Here is a 23,450-nt window from a genome sequence, read left to right on the forward strand (position 1 = left end):
CTCCCCTCAACAATCAACTCACCTGACCAACCTATCTCCACAATGCTCTTGCTCACCTCTCCCAACTAACAAGACTGGGCCTGGTTCATTTCTTGATGATTTCCGCTCTCCATTGTGACAGCAGAGGCAGAGAAAATAACTGAGGAGTTTTCTTGCATGGATCTGCTCAAGTGCATTCAACACCTGAGACCTGAAGTGCAGTGGAACAGCACAGCCTGGAGAGCCCTGAAAAACAGAAGCATCCCCCCAACCCTTTGCCATCACCTCCTCTTTTCAGTCCTGTTTCAAATTCTAGGACAGATTTGGGAACAGCAAACCCAAACATCATCAAAAGGAGACAGAAAATAATCAAGCAGGGAATTCAGAAAAAAAACACTTGAACCAGAGAGTGGTTCATGAGTAGGTCTGATTCTGAAAATGGTTCAAGTGAATTCTTTGGATGCGTTTAAGGAGAAAGTAGGTAAGGGTCTGAGGAAGAAGGCACTAGAGGGTGGGGCTGGTAGATTTGGACACTGACAGACTGGAGAAAGTCTGAGAGGAACACAGTTTGAACGGAATATATTGCATTTATTCTAGGTAATGTCATTGCCCAGTCAGCAGTCTCTAGACTAGAGAGTGCGCTCAATACTGCATTTAGTTAATTTAATGGAGGTGGAGATCAGCCCCCCCAAACCAGGCTTGTTGTTTGGACCTAATTACTTTTCAGAGAACCAAACAAAGTGATGCAGTAAACGTGAGCTCAGAGTAATGTCAATTGCTGTAATAACTGACCACAAAAATAAACAACGCCAGTAACTGACAGACAGACACTGGACTTTAATCCTTCCTGCACAGTCCATTGAAAGGAGAGAGTGAAGGGTCTGGTTTTATGGGGACGTTATTCACAATGGCATGGCTTCTGGGGCTCATCTTCTCATCGTTTGTCCCCACAGAAGCAAATCAACAAGGTTTGTTCAATGTGGAGTGCAAAATCAACTTACAGCAAAGGTCATTGTTGAGAAAAGCAGTGGCCTTAAAAAATAACACTATATCTCCTCTCAGTCTTTCTTTCCAGTAAGGATGCCCACGGCCTTTTGAGTAGACAGAAACGTAATAATTTCCTGCTGGAGGAAATCAGACCTGGCAACTTGGAGCGAGAGTGCAGAGAGGAACAGTGCAGCTTCGAGGAGGCGAGGGAAGTGTTCGAAAACAATGAGGAGACGGTGAGTGAACCCACTCCACGTCATATTCCATCTTTCATGCATCACATGCACTTCATGGGAAAGGCAGCTGGTACCCTGCAGAAGCCAGGGTAATGGATGGGTGATGGGCTTCCGAAATGACCACAGACAAAACAGCGGAGTGCAATCAGTTCATGATTTAAAGCCAAAACCATCATTAACTGAAGCTAAACCAACATCATTATATCTGCAGGTACCTTGCTTACATTTACTTTTAATCAGCATTTACATTTATCGTTAATGCTTTAAGTTTAATTCTATCTCCATTTAATTTTCTCTTCACTTTAATGATTGACTTGCTGCTTGTAGTGGTAGGGAAAGTGTTGGGAACCAAGAATTTTACAGCAGTGAAGGAGATTATTTGGTCTGGGTGAGATTAAAGGCTCTCACTCTAATTTAGCTGCCTTCTCCTGCCTGTGTGCCTTCAAGGTCCATTTTGGTTTATTTATTCACTTATCGTGTAAATGCTACTATGGACTTCGTTCTCTTCAGCTACTCACAACTGTTTCCCAATACCTCTGTCTACTATCAAAATATGCTAATTTCTGAATCTTTCCTTTTTAATTCAGTTCCTGCCTTTCACAATACAAACTGCTAATACTATGCATTGGTGAATGAGTGAGTGAATAGTTTTTGATGAGTGTCAAATGGTTGATATGAATTCTGTTGAGGCTGCAGTTCCACACAGTAGGCTTATTCAGAAAGTCAGAAGGCATGGGATCCAGGGAAGTTTGGCCAGGTGGATTCAGAATTGACTTGCCTGCAGAAAGCAGAGGGTGGTGGTGGAGGGAGTACATTCAGGTTGGAGGATTGTGACTAGTGGTGTCCCACAAGGATCAGTTCTGGGACCTCTACTTTTTATGATTTTTATTAATGACCTGGATGTGGGGGTAGAAGGGTGGGTTGGCAAGTTTGCAGACGACACAAAGCTTGGTGGTGTTGTGGATAGTGTAGAGGATTGTCGAAGAATGCAGAGAGACATTGATAGGATGCAGAAGTGGGCTGAGAAGTGGCAGATGGAGTTCAACCTGGAGAAGTGTGAGGTGGTACACTTTGGAAGGACAAACTCCAAGGCAGAGTACAAAGTAAATGGCAGGATACTTGGTAGTGTGGAGGAGCAAAGGGATCTAGGGGTACATATCCACAGATCCCTGAAGGTTGCCTCACAGGTGGATAGGGTAGTTAAGAAAGTTTATGGGGTATTAGCCTTCATAAGTTGAGGGATAGAGTTTAAGAGTCGCAAGGTAATGATGCAGCTCTGTAAAGCATGAAAATGCCCGATGCAGGCCTCTCATGGTCTGAGTCGATGTTCCCTCCCTCTGTAAAACTCTGGTTTGGCTACACTTGGAGTACTGTGTCCGGTTCTGGTCACCTTACTATAGGAAGGATGTGGATGCATTGGAAAGGGTACAGAGGAGATTTACCAGGATGCTGCCTGGTTTAGAGAGTATGCATTATGCTCAGAGATTAAGGGAGCTAGGGCTTTACTCTTTGGAGAGAAGGAGGATGAGAGGAGACAGGATAGAGGTATACAAGATATTAAGAGGAATAGATAGAGTGGATAGCCAGCGCCTCTTCCCCAGGGCACCACTGCTCGATACAAGAGGACATGGCTTTAAGATAAGGGGTGCGAAGTTCAAGGGGGATATTAGAGGAAGGTTTTTTACTCAGAGAGTGGTTGCTGAGTCAGTGGTGGAGGCAGATACACTAGTGAAATTTAAGAGACTACTAGACAGGTGAATGGATGAATTTAAGATGGGGGTTATATGGGAGGCAGGGTTTGAGGGTCGGCACAACATTGTGGGCCAAGGGGCCTGTACTGTGCTTTACTGTACTATTCTATGTTCTATGTTCTATGCAGTTGTTCAGGGAAGTGGAGAATGGTATTCCTTCACACTCTGACTTTAGCTTTGTAGATGGTGGAAAGAAGACTTTGGGGAGCTAAGAGGTCAGTTACTTGCCACAGGGTTCCTAGCCTCTAACCTACTCTCTGTGTCAAAAAGTTATAGCGTGCCTTGGGTAGTTCAGAGACCAGGCTGAGGTAACTAGATATGACTTTTCAGAACCCATGCTGTGTTCAACAAGGCTCCTTTTGGAGGCAAAGACCATGAGTACAAGCAGACAGCAATCCTATTGAGGCTCTGTAGTGGCTGGAAACCACTATGGGGATTGGTGGGGGCGGGGGAGGGAGGGAATAGAAGTGGCATCAGGGGCTGGTCCATGGAAACAAGACTGAAGAAGGCAAATTGACTAGGGTGATTGGATGGGAAACCAAGGGAATCCAAGAGTGAGGCAGGGACATTGAAGTTCATCATCAGCGTGGGGGTGGTGTTGGCATGTGAGCTGAGGTAATCATCAAGATGTTGGAAAGGGTCAGTGGTATGGGAGATATCTGGAAGAGGTTAAATCCATGTCATAGGCATTATCACGGATCTGGAGGATCAATAGGAAGTGAGATGGGGTTCCGGGACCAGGAAAATAAATGGATCATAAACAAGAAAAATTAATATGATTATGATAACAGGGAGTCAGAGACTAGAAGAAATCAATGCAAGGGTGTAGTGGAGTCAGAAAGATCCAAAAGGGATAGGGATTGAGAACCAGCAAAATCAATGAAATGATAATTCAGGGTCATGAAGAATCCATTGGTTGGTGATATCATGATTAGGAAGGGATCAATCTGATTGGGGCTTTATACATTGGGAGAAATACCATTGGGAAGGAGGGAAAGAAAAACAGAAGGATTAAATGGCAAGTGGAATCAAGGACCAGGACAACAAATGAAATGCAGGAATTGGGTAAAAGGAGTTAATGGGATAGTCAGATGAGGTTCCAGGAGAAACAAAGAGAAGGGCAGGTTTCAAACAAGTAGAACTGGAATGGAGTGATCAGTGACTGGGATAATGAAAGAGATGGAAGGATCATAAGGCAGAAAACCATTGAGATGGGGCTCAGGGACCAGCTGAATCAATGAGATGGGAGTGCTGTGACAGGATCCGTTAATTAAATTGGGAAAATCAGTGAGATGAGCTTTATTTGGAAATGTTAGTCAGTGAGACTTGCAAAATTGGTCACTGGGGCAATTATTGGGATTGGGTGTGAGAGACTAAAAGCATCAGTGGGATAGGTGCAACAAGGTCCGTGAAAATTAATTGGATTGAGTTAAATGATTGGGTTAGGAATTGGAGAAAACATGGATCAATGGGATGGGGTACAGGAAACCAGGAGAATTAATATTATGGAGATATAGAACTAGGGAGAGAAAGAAAAACAGAAGGATTAAATGGCAAGTGGAATCATAATGATAGTCAGGGGAAATGAATTGGTAGGTTTGGAGATTGGGAAAATGAATGAGATTGGATAGCGAACCAGAATAATCAATGGGAATGGACGATTTGGAATCAAGACAATTGCAAGTCCCACTGACTAACATTTCTTAATAAATCTCATCTCACTGATTTTCCCAATTTAATTAATTCATCCTGCCACAGAGCTCTCATCTTGTTGGGAAGATTGGGAATAAAAAGAAGTGATGAGATGGGTGTGGGGGAAATTAGGGACTGGGGGAAAATGGGATTTGGAATTGATATAAGAGAATGAACTGAATGGGAGCATTTGGGATTTGGGGAATATATACAAACCTGACTCAGTTATACCAGTTCTGTCTGAAAGAATGGAACAAAATTCCAGCAACTTACTGTGAGAAGCTTGTGGAAGGCTACCCAAAACATTTGACCCAAGTTAAACAATTTAAAGGCAAGGCTACCAAATACTAACGAAATGTCCGTAAACTTCTGACCCACTGGAAAAGTGATGAAAGAAATAAAAGCTGAAATAATCATTCTCTCTGCTATTATTCTGACATTTCACATTCTTCAAATAAAGTAGTGATCCTAACTGACCTACTACAGGGAATGTTTTCTTGGATCAAATGTTAGGAATTGTGAAAAACTGAGTTTAAATATATTTGGCTAAGGTGTATGCAAATTTCCAACTTCAACTGTAAATACAGAAGCTGGGTTATATACATGGATTAATTGCATATCCTTATAGTGACACTAGGTATAGGAATGTCTGTACATAAGGTGACTCTGACAGGAAATGATAAAGCAGCAGTTGTGCAGGGTGTGGAGAGGTGGTTAGTGGCTGCAGATGCTAAACATCTCCTGCTTGCGGGAAAGTAACCGTTTTTGAGTCAGGTAGACCTGGCGTGGATGCTACGTAGCCATTCCCTGATGGGAGTGGAACAAACAGTCCACAAGCAGGATTGGTGTTACTGGTCCTTTTCAGGCACCTTTCTGTATACATTCCATTGATGGTGCCAGTGATGCATTGGGCAGTTTTGACTACTAGAGTTTTCCTGTCTGCCACAGTGCCATTTCTGTACCAAGCAGTGATGCAACACGCTATGATGCTCTCTACTAAGCAACTGCAGAAGGACACGAGTACAGATGTGCATCGTCCAGCTCCCTTCAGCCTCCTCAGAAAGCAGAGGCATTGGTGACCTTTCCTGATTGTATTGGATGTGTTCTGGCACCATAAGAGGTTGTGTGAGATGTGTACCCCCAGGAGTTTGATACTGTTTGCAGTTTCCACTGCTGTGCCCCAATGTAAAAAGAGTGTGAGTGGTGAGAGTTCTCCTAAGTCAACAACCACCTTCTTTGTCTTGTTGTCATTGAGGAAGAGGTTATTTGCCTGGCACCCAACAAAATAATGGGGGAATTCGAAAAAGGAAGGATCAATAGGAAGAGGGAAAGGGAAATGATGAAAGGAAGAAAGTATGGGGTGAAAGAATCTAGGACTGATGGAATCAACAATTTAAGAGAATCTGTCATTGGGGGCATCAATGGGAAAAAGAGATCAAGAACAGGAAGAAATCAATAGGATGGGGAATCAGCGATAGGATGGAAGGAAAGTTCTGATATGGTAGAATCAACTGGAGAAAATCTAAAATTGGGAGAATTTCAGGGAAGGAGAGCATGAAGAATCTTTGGAAAGGAATTTCTGGAATGAGAGGCATCAGTGGGATGGGGAAATTAGGGACCAAGGACAGGGAGAATCACTGGCAGCAGATAAGGAGCTAGGAGAATCAATGAAATGACAATTAAGGGATTAGGAGAATGAATAAGATTGTGATATTAAGAACAGGGAGGATTAAATTCAACAAGAGATCAAGAAATGTTGGGATTTTGGGAATCAGGGACTGAGAGAATCAATGAAATAAAGATTTTGAGACCATTGAGATGTATTGAGATGGTGACCCAGAGAATATAAGAATGAATGGATGGGATTATTTGAAGCTGTAGCAATCAATGGGATAAAAAGTGGGGAAACCAGAATGAATCAGTGGGTTGGGGAGGGATTTAGTCTGGCCACCTCACTATAGGAAGGATGTGAAAACCATAGAAAGGGTGCAGAAGAGATTTACAAGGATGCTGCCTAAATTGGGGAGCATGCCTTATGAGAATAGGTTGAGTGAACTCAGCCTTTTCTCCTTGGAGTGACGGAGGATGAGAGGTGACCTGATAGAGGTATATAAGATGATGAGAGGCATTGATCATGTGGATAGTCAGAGGCTTTTTCCCAGGACTGAAATGGCTAACACGAGAGGACACAGTTTTAAGGTGCTTGGAAGTAGGTGCAGAGGAGATGTCAGGGTTAAGTTTTTTTTATGCAGAGAGTGGTGAGTGCGTGGAATGGGCTGCCGGCAGCAGTGGTCGAGGCAGATATGATAGGTTCTTTTAAGAGACTCCTGGATAGGTACATGGAGTTTAGAAGAATAAAAGGCTATGGGAACCCAAGGTAATTTCTATAGTAAGGACATGTTTGGCACAGCCAAACAACCCATCATCAGCTGCCAAGAAAAACGCCTTTACCAGTGCTCACATGACAGTCCAGAATAAACTGCGTAAAATGCAAGATGCCTGGCTGAGCGCCAAAGCAGATGAAATACGGGGATACACTGACAGAAATGACTTGAAACAATTCTATGAAGCCCTCAACACTCTCTACGGACCTCATTCTCTTGGGAGTTCCCTCCTCCTGAGTACAGATGGTACAACTCTCATTACAGAGAAGGCTCAGATCATGCAGAGATGGACTGAACACTTTGAAGCCATCCTCAAAGCCCCAGGGGCAGACACCATACCTGCAGAGATCTACAAAGCCAGTGGTCCTGTACTTATAGAGAAGCTCACCAAGTTGTTCCAGTCTTTTTGGAAACAAGGATCCATTCCTCAGGAACTTAAAGATGCATCCATCGTACACCTCTACAAGAGGAAGGGCAATCGACAAGTATGCGACAAACACCAAGGAATCTCGCTGCTCTCCATCGCAGGAAAAACCCTTGCAAGAGTCCTGCTAAATCATCTGGTCATTCATCTGGAGCTGGACCTGCTACCAGAGTCACAGTGTGGCTTTCTCAAAGGTCGTGGGACTATTGTCATGATTTTTGTCGCGCGCCAACTTCAGGAGAAGTGTCAGGAGCAGAATCGCGAACTCTACACAACTTTTGTTGACCTCACAAATGCCTTCAACACTGCTTGCCGACAAGGCCTGTGGAGGATCATGTCAAAGTTCGGCTGCCCCGCCAAGTTCATTCAGATGGTACACCAGTTCCATGATGACATGATGGCCAGAGTGCTGGACGGCGGAGAATCCTCTGAGGCATTCCCAGTCACCAATGGTGTCAAACAGGGCTGTGTGCTCGCACCCTCACTGTTCAGCATGATGTTTACTGCCATGCTGAATGTTGTCTTCCAGGACAGTGATGCTGGAATCAGCCTCGAGTACAGAGTGGATGGGAAGCTCTTCAACCTGAGGAGACTTCAAGCTGTTACCAAGTGAAGGAGACTGTTCTAAGAGACCTCCTCTTTGCCGATGACTGCGCCCTGTATGCTGGCTTGGAGCCAGAGATGCAAGTCAATATGGACAAATTCTCCACGGCTTGTGACAAGTTTGGACTCACCATCAACATCAAAAAGACCGAAGTCATGCACCAGCCTGCCCCTCATGCACTGTAGACAGAACCAAAAATCACAAAGGACAGAAACTACAGGCAGTGGACCAGTTTACTTACCTTGGCAGCACCTTCTCCTGAGCAGTGATTATTGATACAGAAGTTAACTGCAGAATAGCAAAGGCAAGTTCTGCTTTTGGTAGACTGCGCTCCACTGTATGGGAACGTCGAGGAATCAGTCCAGCAAAAAAACTGATGGTCTACAGAGCCGTGGTACTCACTACCCTCCTGTATGCCTGTGAAACGTGGACTGTGTATCGAAGGCATGCAAGACAGCTCAACCATTTCCACATGACTTGTCTTCGTAGAATATGAGGCATCAGATGGCAAGATAACGTACCAGTTACTGAAGTTCTCCCTAGAGCAAGTCTACTATCAGTCCACACGCTGCTGATGAGAGCACAGACCCGGTGGGCAGGTCACGTCATCCGCATGCCGGACGAGCGCATACCCAAGCAGCTCCTTTTTGGGGAACTCTCTGCAGGAAGACGCTCGCATGGAAGGCAAAAGAAATGTTACAAAGACACACTAAAGGCCTCCCTGAAGTCGCTTGACATAGACACGACCACCTGGGAAACGCTGGCACAAAACCGCCCTACCTGGCGCGGCCTCATCCACAAGGGCTGTCAAGCTTACAAAGCAAGGTGCATTGCTGAGGCACAACATAAGCGCGAGCTGCGCAAGTCCAGAGCCAGCAGCGCAACAACTGCAGAGCCTACACATGTCTGCCCAACATGTGCCAGGACATTCCTTACCCGAATTAGCCTGACCAGTCATCTTCGGACATATCGCATCCCGTCCCAAAGTGACTAATGGTGTATGGACAGACCACCACTGTGCTGTAGGCTTTCTATGTTTCTAACATACAATGGCATTGGGGGAACAGGCAATCAGGAGATTCAATGGGATAGAAGGATCTGGGACTGAGAAAATCAATAGGATGGGAGGACTGAGGGCCTGGGGAATTAAACAGATAGGCCATGATTTGGGAGATCAATGGTAGAGTGTCTGTGGTACAGAAAATCATTTGGAATGGGGAATCAGGGACAAGGATACATGGATCAAACAGGATTAACAGAATGGGGAGTATAGAGGATTGGAGAGAATTAATGTTATGGGAGATCATGGACTGAGAACGCAATGTGATTGGGGAGGGGAGAAATAGAACCAGCAGGATCCTTTAGAATCTCCAAACTCAGATCTGCTTTATATTTCTTCTCCCTAGTTTGAGCTTTCTGTCCCATTGACTCCTCTGATCCTCAATTCCTATACCATTGGTTCCTCAATGAGATTGGGGGAGTAATTGTATCAGGTTCTGTGAGTTGACTGACTCTGGAGGGCTGGTGGGTGAGAGAGAGAAGGATGGTAGTCAGGGGTGAAGAATGAACTTACTTGGCAGTGTCCCTGTCTGAGGTGCATCATAAAACTTTGATTTGCTGTCCTGGGATCCCATGGAAACAGGCCCTTCGGTGCAACTGGCCCATGCTGACCAACGTGCCCTTCTAAGCTCGTCCCATTTGCCAGCATTTGGCCCATAACTTTCTAAACCCTTCCTTTCCATATACCTGTCCAACTGTCTTTAAAAGGTTGCTTTTATACCTGACTCAACTACTTTCTGTGCAACAAATTCCACATATATACCACCTGCTGTATTAAAAAAAGTCCCTCGAGTACCTATTAAATCTTTCCCGTCACCCTATACATATGCCCTCTAATTCTTGATTTCCAAGCCCCAGAAAAAAGACTGAGAACATTCCCTCTATCTATGGTCCTTATGATTTTATACACAAAGCAGTCAATATGGTTCAGATTTCTCTATCATGTTCTAAACCCTGGGCCAAAAGCTGGCAAATGGGAGTAGCTTGGAAGGACACTTTGGTCAGCATGGGCCAGTTGCTCCAAAGGACCTATTTCCATTTTCTCAGGTAAGTTTTGAAAGGAGACTGTATGCATCCTGGCATTGAAATTCCACTAGTGTGCAAAAGCAACTCATGGCTCAGAAGACCCATGCACAAGTCCAGCATGAGTTGAAATGTCCTGGATGTTCCTGTTACATATTAATCCAAATAAGGCAGATTTGTACCTGTACAACACTGGATGAAACAGTATCATGCATTTACACTTCCTAAATGGGGAGCATAAATTGGGAACAGATGTACTCAGGGAAATGCACAATGGAAATGTGGAGGCTGTTTAGAGAATACTTGCTGTGGGTTCTGGATAGGTTTGTCCCAATGAGGCAGGGGAAGGATGGGAGGGTGAAGGAACCATGGTTGACAAGAGATGCTGAACACCTGGTCAAGAGGAAAAAGAAGCATACTTACGGTTTCGGAAGGAAGGATCTGGCTGAGCTCGAGAGAGTTACAGGGCAGACAGGAAGGAGCTGAAGAATAGACTTTGTGAGTAGGATTAAGGAAAACCTCAAGGTATTCTACACACATGAAGAACAGGAAGTTGGCCAGAGTGAGGGTAGGATCAATCAGGGATAGTAGAGGAAACATGTTTGGAGTCGGAGGAGGTAGAAGAGGTCCTTAATGAATAATTTGCTTCGGTATTCACCTGTGAGAAGGACCTTGATGTTTATGAGAACAGGCTAATATGCTTGAATATGTTGATGTTAAGAAAGAGGATGTGCTGGAAGTTTTGAAAAACATTAGGTTAGATAATATGCTGAGATAAAGATCTCAAAACAATGTGTGTTTTGTCAGCTCCATCCAGCCAGGGCGCTGAGATGGAAAAATATAGCCTATTATTTGAATTGTTCCTTAAATATCTGTATTATTATTGCTTTACTTCTTTGTTATTATAATCCATTTCTGCACAATAACTGAGGTATCTTGAGTGGATACACAAACCTGATGAAGAATGCTACCCTTCCAGGCAAAATGGCTTCTAAACTGGTAAGAGATCATGCATATACTGCAAACCCAATCATCATGAAAGTGCCCACCCTTAAAATAGACCCAAAGGGCTTTTACCTCTTTGAAGGTTTGAATCTATGAACCTTTCAGTGTCTCTGCTCCTTTACTCTAGAAGTGCTGTGATTTGCACAAGGATCTGCTTCCCTTAGTCTTCAGTTTCCCTACATCCAGTAACTTCATACAGAACGGATACCCATAGGAATCTGTGAAAACAGTCCTACACCCAGGTTACCACAACATTCTCAATGAACCAAAGTTTTTTACTGATCTGCAATAAAGCCAGGAAGTTTGTTGAAACCCTAGTATGCAATTGTTTGGGACTAGCATACAATACTACAAGTTTTATTGCTATCAATCAAAGAGCTACACTACGACCAACAGCCGAACAGAGCCTGTGCCAAGTTGAAAGTGTAGGCATTTGCTTGATGATTGGGTTTGCAGTATATTCATGAGCTACCCCCAGTTTAGAAGCCAGTGAGCCCGGAAGGGTTGCATTCTTCATCAGTTCCATATTTCCACTCAAGATACCTTAGTTATTATTTCTGACAAGGGCATGAATGAAAGCAGAAGTGTATGTAAGTGCCACTTTTAAGCTAAGAAAAAGTACCTGTTGACAATCGCTCATCAAATATACAAGAGAAATCTACCTGGATAATCATAGCAAATCCTTTCACTTCCTTACATACTGTAACACTGTATTTTTTTCTCTCTAGTGGAAGTTCTTCAGGACTTACCTGGGTGAGTGACATAGTTACTTATCTCAATAAAACTCCACATAAAAGGCACTGAAAACCAAGTGGTGTCAGGGCTTGGAGAGGATACAGAAGTAATTTTAAGTACCAGTGGTGAGGATTTTTAGTGACTTTTAAGAGTAAAGATGTTCACATTGTCCTTCCTAAATCAGAGAATGTTAAATGAGATTTAAAGAGGTGTTCAAAATTACAGGGAGTTTTGATACAGAAGGAGAAATAGTTTCCACTTACCAGAGGGTCAGTAACCAAAGAACACAGGTTTAAAATAATAGGCAAATGTCTCAGATATGGGTTTGGGAAAAACACCTTTATCTAGTGAACTGTTAAGATTTAGTATGCACTGCATGAATCAATGATTGGAGGACATTCACCACCGATCTTCAAAAGAGAATTAGATAATGAAGAGACAACAATTATAGACCAACTTAAAAAGGCAGAGGTGAAAATAAGCAACACACATCAAAGTTGCTGGTGAACGCAGCAGGCCAAGCAGCATCTATAGGAAGAGGCGCAGTTGACGTTTCAGGCCGAGTGAAAATAAGCAATTGGAAATTCCTGGCAATGTTAATAATTTCCAAATTTTACCCACTCTAATTCCACAGCTGTTGCACCTCATCACCTCGCACCACATGAATCAAACTATGACCAACAGCCCTACTGATAAAAAAAACTCCCAATTTCTTACAGCGTATGAAATCAAAAAGCTGCAGATACAGAAAATCTGAAACAGAAATAAAAAATGTTTTTAAAACTCAACAGGTTATGGACCGTGTATAGACAGAGAAACTGCTAACTTTATCCCTCCTTTGAAAGAGAAAGAGAAAGAAAGCCTAGGTAGCAATGAAATGTAGATGAAACCAAGTGACTTGCTCTGATAGAGTGAAGATAAGTACTAGGTGGGAAACACTAGCATGGCTGTATAATTTGTCACTGATCCAGTTCAGTACACTGGGGCATGCCCAGTGGGCCAGTCCATACACACAGAAAAAGAATATTCACTAATTTTGAAGCTTGGCTCACAAATTTAATCCTATCCTTTAGCGTAACCCTAAACACTAGCCTGCAAATTTGCCTTATCGGTGACCATTTAGTATAAAAAGTAGAGTGAAGATGACTCAACCAAATATCTTTGTTTTCATGAAACTGACACAATTTGTTTTATAAACTTCAAAAGCAATAGTTAAAATACATAATTGTGATTAGATAATTACATTTGTTGCATTTACGCCAATTAAGGAATTGTAGAGATTTTCAATGCAGGTGTTATTGTTCAGATTGAATCCTGCTAGACCAATTCATATCCTAATGCACCATGTTTTCCCCATGGGTGCTTCAATGCACATATCAAGACTCTGACCCACTCTCACTGTAGCTATGAACACATCCCAAATTAATGCTGCTGCTTCACTCTTTCCTTATATCTTTGCATCAGTCCCAATATCTCACTGCCCTCCGTTTTCTACATATCCATCCTGGAATATGGGCGATTCAGCAAGATTATTGCCCATCATGAAGGTGGTGAAGACGTGAGTGCAAGCTAGCAAATTGGCTAACTGGGCAAGTCTGACCTCATTTGAGTTGAGTTTCTCAAGTTATGTTAAAATAACATTCCTCCAAACAAATGGGGAGGTTGGAAGTTTGGTTACTTGCTGAAGAATACTCAACACCTGCCCTACTCTCTTGTCATCATGAACAGCATTTATGTGCTGTTCCAGTAAGGTTTCTGGTGATGCCCTGGATCTTGGGGAATTTGATGATGATATTTCTTTGAACATCAAAGAGATGGTTAGAGATCTCTGGTAGAAGTGGTAAATCTCCACCATCTGTTATTTTTTCATTCATTTATATGACCCGTGCATCTCTGGCAAGGCCAGTATTTGATACACACCCCTAATTAGTCTTGGGAAGAAGTGTGTTCCTTCCTAAAATGTTGCAGCCTTCGTGTTTAGGATAACTCAGAAAGGGTAGGATATTCTGGTTTCTAAATCCTAGTGCAGGTGGTATACAAGTAGGAAGGTAACATGCAGAAGAAAACATTCCTTTTCACCTTTATTCATCCAGCAGGTCAGGCTTACAGTTTGAGAGACAAGGCCAAACCAAGTCTGCCAGAGTACAGGGGTGATACCTGGAGTGGTGAGCGATGTGACAATTAAACTGAGTTTGGAAGCTGTCAAAATTAGGTTGTATGAGGAACTGCGGTGCATTTTGTAGATGGTAGACACTGCAGCCAAAGTGTGCCAGAGTTTGAAGTCTCAGGAGATTCACTGCACAATATCCAGTCTCTGGTTGGTTCTTGTAGCCACAGTAGTTATGGATCTGGTCTAACTGAGCTTCTCGTCAATGGTGATATTGATACCTGGAGGACCCAGCAATGGTAATTCAATGGATGTTAAGAGTAGATGGTCAAGCCCTTTGTTGGGAAGAGCTTTGCCTTGCACTTTTATGGATGGATGTTACTTGCCACTTATCAGACCTTGCCCAAATGTTGCTTAGGTCTTCATGAGGAGTTGAACATTTTGCAATCATCAGTGAACGTTGCCTTATGATGGAAGAAAGGTCATTGACGAAGCAGCTGGGAATGACCAGGACTATTACACTATCATGAAAAATTCCTGCAGTTTTGTCTTGTGACTTGGATGAGTAATCCTAATAACAATCCTCTTCTGTGCAAGGTATAACACAACCTATTGAGGTGTTTTGCTTTGATGACCATTTACGTTTGTTAACCACATCTCCTTAATGTCACATTTAGTCAAATGCTGTTCTCATGTTAATGACAGATACTCCCACTTCACTTCCAAAACTCAGAATCAGAATCAGGTTTAATATCATTGGTGCAAGTCATGAAACTTGCTGTTTTGTGGCTGTAGTACAATGCAGGGTATAATAATAAAAGCTATAGATGACAGTAAGATGGCATCTTCCTCAGCACCTTCTGAAATTCTGCCAATAGTTGTCCCATCAGCAAATTTATAGATGTCATTTGAGCTGTGCCTAGCCAAACAATTGTGGGTGTACAGAGAATAGAACAGTGGGCTAAACAGGCATCCTTGAGGTGTGCCAGTGTTGACTGACAGTGAGGCTGAGATGTTATTTCTTATCTACTCAGATCAGACTGAGGTCTCCCAGTGAGGAAGTCAAGGATCCAATTCCAGAGGGAGGTACAGAGGCCTGGGTTTTGGAGTTTGTTGATTATAACTGAGTGAATGATTGTGTTGAATGTTGTCCTGTAATCACTAAACAGCAGCCTGACGTGGGTACCACTATTGTCCAAGTAATCCAAGGCTGGGTGGAGAGCCAGTGAGATTGTGTCTGCTTGGACCTATTATGGTGATAGACAAATTGCAGCAGGTCCAGGTCTTTGCTTAGACAGGAGTTCATTCCTCTCAAAACACTTCATTGTAGTAGATGTGAGTACCACTGGGTGATAGTCACTGAGACAGCTCACCCTGCTCTTTTGGAGTACTGGTATGATTTCAGCTCTTTGGTCCCATTTGACTCAAGGTTCTGATGAGGTCTGGAATAGATTATTTCTAGTAACACTGTTAATGACAGCTTTCATCACCATGCTGATCCTTGAGAAGTAATTAGTCAGATTGGATTCTGTTTTTTTTTACTGCGAACAACACATAGCTGAGTAATTTTCCAGATGAATGCCAGTATAGAAACTTTAGCAGCCTCACTGGAGTTGAAGCTAGCACTAGAACACAGATCTTGAACTGCAATCCATAGCCTTTACTGTATCCAGTAGTCTCAGCTGTTTCTTGCTGTTACCTGGAATGAAATGAATTGGTTGGAGGCAGACTTTGTGATGGGGAGTAGAAGGAATCTTAGGAGTAGGTAAAGTAGATCATCCACCTGACACCTCACACTGAACATGTCTATGAATGCATCAGCCTTTACTTTATAACTCCCATACCGATGCCAGCTATTGTTCAGGATGGTAATGTTCTTGGAGTCTCACTTTCCTATTAAATGTTCTACATGATCCAGTATTTATGCGATACCTTAGCTGTTTCTATTGCATATTCCTTTTGTTGTTTAATTCATTCATTCATATAATGCAGTGTCACCAGGTTTGCAACTTGTCTTACAACCTGAACCTGCAATTTCTGCATTCATCAAGTCACACGGCACAGACACAGACATCCAGTCTGAGCCCAACTGTTATTCTGCTCAGTCCCATCGACCGGCAACGTAGTCTTCCATCCCCCCACCATCACGTATTTTCCAAATTTCTCTTAAAATCAAACCTGCATGGAACTGGCAGATCCTTCCATGCTTCCACCATCTGAGTGAAGAAGTTCACTCTTGGGTTCACTTTAAATATTCTACCTTTCATCCTCAACCTATGACCTCTAGTTCTAATCTCACTCAACCCCAGTGGAAAAACCACACTATTCAGTGCCCTACTTATCACTGTGTAAATCCTACTCTGGTTGGCCCTCCCAAAGTGTAACAGCTCAAACTTCTCTGCATTAAATTCCATCTGTCATTTCTCGGATGGTCCAGATCCTGCTGCAAGCTTTGATAGTTTTCCTCACTGTCCACCACACCCCCAATCTTGGAGTCATCCACAAATTATCATCTTGATTGCTGATGTAGATGACAGACAATGGACCCAGCACCGATCCCTGTGGCACCCCACTGGTCACAGGCCTCCAGTGAGATAGCAACCATCTACTACCACTCTTTGACTTTTACTGTGAAGCCAACGTCAAATGCAATTCACCACTGATTCTGAATGCTAAGCCACTGAACCTTCTTGACCAGCCTTCTTTGCCATACTTTATCAAAGACCTTGCTACAGTCCAATTGACAACATCCAATGCCTTTCCTTCATCAACTTCCCCAGCAACCTCCTCATTAAACTCTATAATTTGGTTATACACAACTTGCCATGCACAAAGCATGTGCACTATCCCTATTCAGACCCGTCTATCGAAGTACTTGCATAACCGGTCCCTTAGAGTACATTCTAATAACTTACCCATTGCCGACCTCACGCTTGCTGGCCTATAATTTCCCAGCTTATTCTTTGAGCCTTTCTTGAACAACCATCGACATTAGATATCATCCAGTCCTCCGACCATAAGACATAGCAGCAGAATTATGTTGATCGCCCCATTGAGTCATGCCTCCATCATGGCTGATTTATTATCCCTCTCAACCCCATTCTCCCGTCTTCTCTCCATAACCTTTGACACGCTTACTAATCAGGAATTTATTAACCTCTGCTTTAAATAAACCCAAGGACTTGGTCTCCACTGTGGCAATGAATTCCATATATTCACAAAACTAGTCACTGTTATAAATGGACATTCTTGTATTCTAAGCTGTGCACTTTGGTCCCAGACTGCTCCACTATAGGAAGTACCCTCTCCATACACACTCTATAGAAACCTTTTCAATATTCGATAAGTTTCAATGAGATTCCCCCCACACCCCACTCCCCCTGTTCTTCTAGACTCCAGCAAGTTCCATACATTAACCCTTTTATTTCCAAGATAATTTTTGTGAACCTCCTCTGGACCCTCTCCAATATCACCACCTCCTACCTTAAACAGGGCCCAAAACTGCTCACGATACTCCGTGCAGTTTGACCAAAGCCTTATAAAGCCTCTGCATTACACCTCTGCTTTTATATTCGAGTCTTCCTGGAATGAATGTTAACATTGCATTTGCCTCCTTACCACTGACTCAACCTGAAAGTTAAACTTTAGGGAATCCTGCACAAGGACTCCCAAGAACCTTTGTATCTCTGTTTTCTCAATTTGCTCTCCATTTAGAAAATAGTCTATGCCTTTGTTCCTTCTACCAATGTGCATGACCATACACATTCCCAACACTATTACATCTGCCACTTCTTTGCCCATTCTCCTGACCTGATTAAGTCCTTCTGCAGACACCCTGATCTTGCTACATTACCTGCCCTTCCACCTATCTTTGCATCATCTGCAAACTCGGCCACAAAGTCATCAATTCTGTCATCCAAGTCATTGGCATATAACATGAAAAGAAGGTGTTGCAAAACCGACCCCGATGGAACACTACTAATACTACTATAAGTCACCGGCAGCTAACCAGTAAAGGCCATCTTTATTCCTATTCTTTGTCTTCTTGAAGTCAGCCAATCTTCTGTCCATGCTAGTCTCTTTCCTGTAATACCATGGGATCTTATCTTGTTAAACAGCCTAAGGTCAGCAGTGCTAAGTCTGGCTCCATGGCTTAGAAAGGAAGGGGTGAGAAGATATGAGCAGTTGTCACATAGTTACTTCACCAGTCTGTGGGACAACTCACCTAGTTTAGATACCAGTCCCCAGAGCTGTAGCACTACCCTGAGATTCAGCATTGCAAGGATTCACTGACTTTTGAGTGAAGAAATGCCTCTCTGCCATAATCCTCAATGATGACTCTTTATGCTGAGTCCCAGCTCAGAGAAACAACCTCCTTGTCTCACTGAGATTATCTTTCATTCCTAAACTCCAATGAGTGTAAGCCAAGCTGTACTCTTAGTGAGTGTTCCTTACTCTAAGGAAAATGTAACAGTCTATCTTCACAGCTGAAACCCTCAAACCAGGCTTTCGAGTTCAAACACATGCTTGCTATAGTATGGTGGCCAGAATTAAGCACACTATTTCTGCAGTGGTCTGATGTTTTATAGAGCTATCCAATTATGTCCTTTCTCCTATATGCTATGCCCAGCCTATTGAAGGCAAGCATCCCATGCATCCTCTTACCTATCTTACTTCCTGGGGTGATGTACATCAGGTTCCTTTGTTGCTCAGTACCTCCTAGGATCCGATTATTCACTCTGGGTGTCCAATTCTTATGAGTCCTCCCAAAATAAATCACCTCATTCAGGATTGAACTTCATCTGGCACCAGACTGACCATTTTACCAACACATCAACATCAAACTGTAACTGAAGACAACCCTTCTCACTGCCAGCAATGCTACTGTTTTTTTCTGCCATCTGTATACTGATCATGCCTTCTATATTCAAATCCAGATTGTTAATGCAGATAATGCAGAGCAAGAATCCAGCAATATACCCCATAATGTTCCTCAAACAATTAAAGTATCCACCCGAGTCCCACCACCAGGCATATTTCAGGCTCTATTTGCCAACTTGCCTTGGATCTGACGGGCGTCTATCTTTTGGACCAGTCTTCACCAAAAACTTTATTGAAGTCTAAGATATCTCTATCAAGTCATAGTCATAGTCATATTTTCTTGATCCTGGGGAAAATTGGTTTTCGTTACAGTTGCACCATAAATAATAAATAGTAATACAACCATAAATAGTTAAATAGTAATATGTAAATTATCCCAGAAAATTATGAAATCAGTCCAGGACCAGCCTATTGGCTCAGGGTGTCTTTACAAGGGAGGAGTTGTAAAGTTTGATGGCCACAGGCAGGAATGACTTCCTGTGATGCCCTGTGTTGCATCTCAGTGGAATGAGTCTCTGGCTGAATGTACTCCTGTGCCCACCCAGTACATTATGTAGTGGATGGGAGACATTGACCAAGATGGCATGCAACTTAGACAGCATCCTCTTTTCAGACACCACCGTCAGAGAGTCCAGTTCCATCCCCACAACATCACTGGCCTTACGAATGAGTTTGTTGATTCTGTTGGTGTCTGCTACCCTCAGCCTGCTGCCCCAGCACACAACAGCAAACATGATAGCACTGGCCACCACAGACTCGTAGAACATCCTCAGCATCGTCCGGCAAATGTTAAAGGACCTCAGTCTCCTCAGGAAATAGAGACGGCTCTGACCCTTCTTGTAGACACCTTAGTGTTCTTTGACCAGTCCAGTTTATTGTCAATTCGTATCCCCAGGTATTTGTAATCCTCCACCATGTCCACACTGACCCCCTGGATGGAAACAGGGGTCACCGGTACATTAGCTGTCCTCAGGTCCACCACCAGCTCCTTAGTCTTGTTCACATTAAGCTGCAGATAATTCTGCTCACACCATGTGACAAAATTTCCTACCGTAACCCTGTACTCAGCCTCATCTCCCTTGCTGATGCATCCAACTATGGCAGAGTCATCAGAAAACTTCTGAAGATGACAAGACTCTGTGCAGTAGTTGAAGTCCGAGGTGTAAATGGTGAAGAGAAAGGGAGACAAGACAGTCCCCTGTGGAGCCCCAGTGCTGCTGATCACTCTGTCAGATACACAGTGTTGCAAGCACACATACTGTGGTCTGCCAGTCAGGTAATCAAGAATCCATGATACCAGGGAAGCATCCACCTGCATCGCTGTCAGCTTCTCCCCCAGCAGAGCAGGGCGGATGGTGTTGAACGCACTGGAGAAGTCAAAAAACGTGACCCTCACAGTGCTCGCTGGCTTGTCCAGGTGGGCGTAGACACGGTTCAGCAGGTAGACGATGGCATCCTCAACTCCTAGTTGGGGCTGGTAGGTGAACTGGAGGGGATCTAAGTGTGGCCTGACCATAGGCCAGAGCAGCTCCAGAACAAGTCTGTCCAGGGTCTTCATGATGTGGGAGGTCAATGCCACCGGTCTATAGTCATTGAGGCCGCTGGGGTGCGGCGTCTTCGGCACAGGGACGAGGCAGGACATCTTCCACAGTACAGGAACCTTCCGGAGCCTCAGGATCATGTTGAATACATGGCGAAATACTCCACACAGCTGAGGGGCACAGGCTTTGAGCACCCTGGTACTGACACCATCCGGTCCTGCAGCCTTGCTTGGGTTGAGACATTTCAGCTGTCTTCTCACCTGTTCAGCTGTGAAGCCCACCGTGGTGGTTTCGTGTGGGGAAGGGGTATAGTCATGAGAGCAGGGTGGGGGACTGTGAGGAGGGGTAGGAGGGGAGAGTGGAATATGTGTTGGTTGGGGGCCGACAACAGATGGCTCATGTGTGGGATGGGCAGGGGCCACAATGTCAAATTTGTTAAAGAACAGGCTAAGTTCATTGGCCCTGTCCACACTGCCTTCAGCTCCTCTGTTGCTAGTTTGCCGGAATCCAGTGATGGTCCTCATCCCCCTCCAGACCTCTCTCATGTTGTTCTGCTGGAGTTTCCACTCAAGCTTCCTCCTGTACCTGTCTTTAGCCTCCCTGATCCTGGCTTTCAGGTCCTTCTGTATTGCCCTCAGTCCTCCCTATTTCCATCTCTAATCGCCCTCTTTTTAGCGTTCAGGATGTCCTTAATGTCCTTTGTCACCCATGGCTTATTATTTGAATAACAAAGGACAGTTCTTGTTGGAACATTGATGTAATCAGTGATGCACTCTGTGAGCCCATCAATATCCTCTCCATGTGGCTCACAGAGTGCCTGCCAGTCTGTCACCTCAAAACAACCCTGGAGCGCCTGGAACTATGCTACCCTCACCGACACCTCTAAAAAATTCAGTCAAATCAATATCACGATTCTCCTCTTCACAAAGCCTTGCTGACCATCTTTGATTAATCCCTGCCTTTCCAAGCATAGACATTTTCCAATAACATCCTACCACTGGCATAATTCTCACAATAACTACCTAGCTTATTCCTGATGCCCTTCTTGAATGGAAATGGCTCTGCTCCAGTAATTAACCAATCTTACCTGTGTCCAGAGAAGATCTGAATTTTTTTTTAATATATAGTCCCGGCAACTGATTCCTTTGGTTTTCACAGCATCTGGGACACACCTCATCAGAGAAATAGGGATTTACTTAAACCCTTTAAAACAGTTAAATCTTCCTGTTTAATGGTAATTTTCCTTAGAATTTATCTTTTTGTCCTCCTGCATTGGGGATACAAATTTAAGACCTCACTTACATCCTTAGATTCCACTTTTGCGCATTGGTCTCTAATGTTGTTCTCGTTCCTTTTTGCACCCTGGGTTGCATCGGGTAGCAACCTTTCCGTTTCTTTAGCATTTGTCTGTTTTTTTACGAGGTTGAGTTGCTCGCTCGACACTCAATCCAGCACCAAGGATCCGGCCAGATTCAAATCTAGGACCACTCGCCTCGAAATCCGGTGCAGATGCCACTACACCTCCGGCTGGCTAGTCCCTAATGTACCCTGCTCTTTCCCTGGTGATCTTCTTGCCTTCAATAAATTTATAAGTATGTGTAGCTTGTCCTCACTACTATTTCTTACACTTTCTACAGTATATCAGAATCTGAATCAAGTTTAACAGTACTGGTATTTGTCCTGAAATACATTGCAATACTCCTGCAGAGACTCAGCGGTTTTCAGTTCCTGCCATAACATACAATTTTTTTCCTTATTGATGTTCATGGTTCCTTCAGCACTCATGGTAGGGGTATCAAAAATAAACCTGATATCATGAATATCAATTACTCCTTCTGGTAAACAAAATTCCACCCTTCCTCTATTCCCCACTCTGACCTTTTACCTCTTCTCACCTGCCTATCACCGTCCCCTGGGTTCCCTCCTCCTTCTCTTTCTCCCATGGTCCACATCTCTCTCCTATCAAATTCCTTCATCTCCAGCCCTTTACCATTCCGACCCGCCTGGCTTCAACTTTCACCTTCTAGCTAGCTTCCTTTCTCTCATCCCACCTTTTTATTCTGGCACCTTCCCCCTTCCTTCTTAGTCCTGAAGAAGTGTCTCAGTCCAAAACATTGACTGTTCATTAATTTCCATAGACGTACTGAGATCCTCCAGCATTTTGAGTGTGTTCCTTTGGATTTCCAACACCGGCACAATTTCTCATGTTTAAGAGGACATAGGCTTAAGGAGAGAGGAAGTTTTTTTTTACATAGACAGAGGTTGATATCTAGAACGCATGCTTCAGGATGGTAGTATCAAGTACAATTATTATGTTTAAGAGGCATTTAAAGATACACTTAAATAGGCAAGGTACTGGACAAATGGGATTGATGCAGAGGTGAAAAACGTTAGTATGTGCACGGTGAGCTGAAGGGTCTCGTTTCCCTGCTCTACAACTTTACCACTTATGGAACGTAAATTCCACCATCACAAGAACACGTTGGCAATGAACTCATACTATTTTATTTTAGAATGATCAGCACTGGTCACTCTTAAACTTACTAAGCTCATGTTCACTTTTGCCAGACCCTGTCTTATTAAACTTCCCCAAATTCAGAGTCTTAATTTCTATCCCATACCTGTCTTTCTGCATATCAGCCTGCCTCTGAAATGCTTTCTCACTTATACTCCCTGCACTTGCCCAATACTGACCATTTCCTAGGGAGTCTAACTGTAGACTGGCTCAAAAAACTCTGTCATTCACATTAATGTACTGGACAAGTCCCTTCCAATTACCCTCATACTTTTACACTTCCTCTGTGATTTGTCAGTGCAATTTCTCATCTACAGTGCCTTTTAAAAGTATTCAGCCCCCAACCCTCAGTTCACATAAATGAGTATTACAACCAGGGATTTTGATCAATTTAACTGAAGTTTTTAATTTGTGAATCACATGCTCCTTTTTTCACAGTGCAGCCCCAAAAAAACAGGGAAAATGGCAAAGCATGAAAAAGTAAAAACTCAAAACCTGAAACATGAACAATTCAGAAGTATTCATCC

General features: G+C 43.4%; 1 protein-coding gene across 2 annotated transcripts in view; it reads left to right on the forward strand.

Moving 5' to 3' along the window:
• The first annotated feature begins 805 nt into the window (after positions 1 to 805).
• LOC134348212 (coagulation factor IX-like) overlaps positions 806 to 23,450 on the forward strand; it is a 37,788-nt gene continuing 15,143 nt past the window's right edge. For both annotated transcript variants that reach the window (XM_063051238.1, XM_063051239.1), the window contains exons 1-3: positions 806 to 947; positions 1,042 to 1,202; positions 11,873 to 11,897. In XM_063051238.1, coding sequence (XP_062907308.1) covers positions 869 to 947; positions 1,042 to 1,202; positions 11,873 to 11,897 — 265 coding nt within the window. In that variant the 5' untranslated portion in view covers positions 806 to 868. The remainder of the gene's footprint in view (positions 948 to 1,041; positions 1,203 to 11,872; positions 11,898 to 23,450) is intronic.

Source organism: Mobula hypostoma, chromosome 6 (assembly GCF_963921235.1).
Source record: "Mobula hypostoma chromosome 6, sMobHyp1.1, whole genome shotgun sequence".
NCBI classification, from domain to species: Eukaryota; Metazoa; Chordata; class Chondrichthyes; order Myliobatiformes; family Myliobatidae; genus Mobula; species Mobula hypostoma.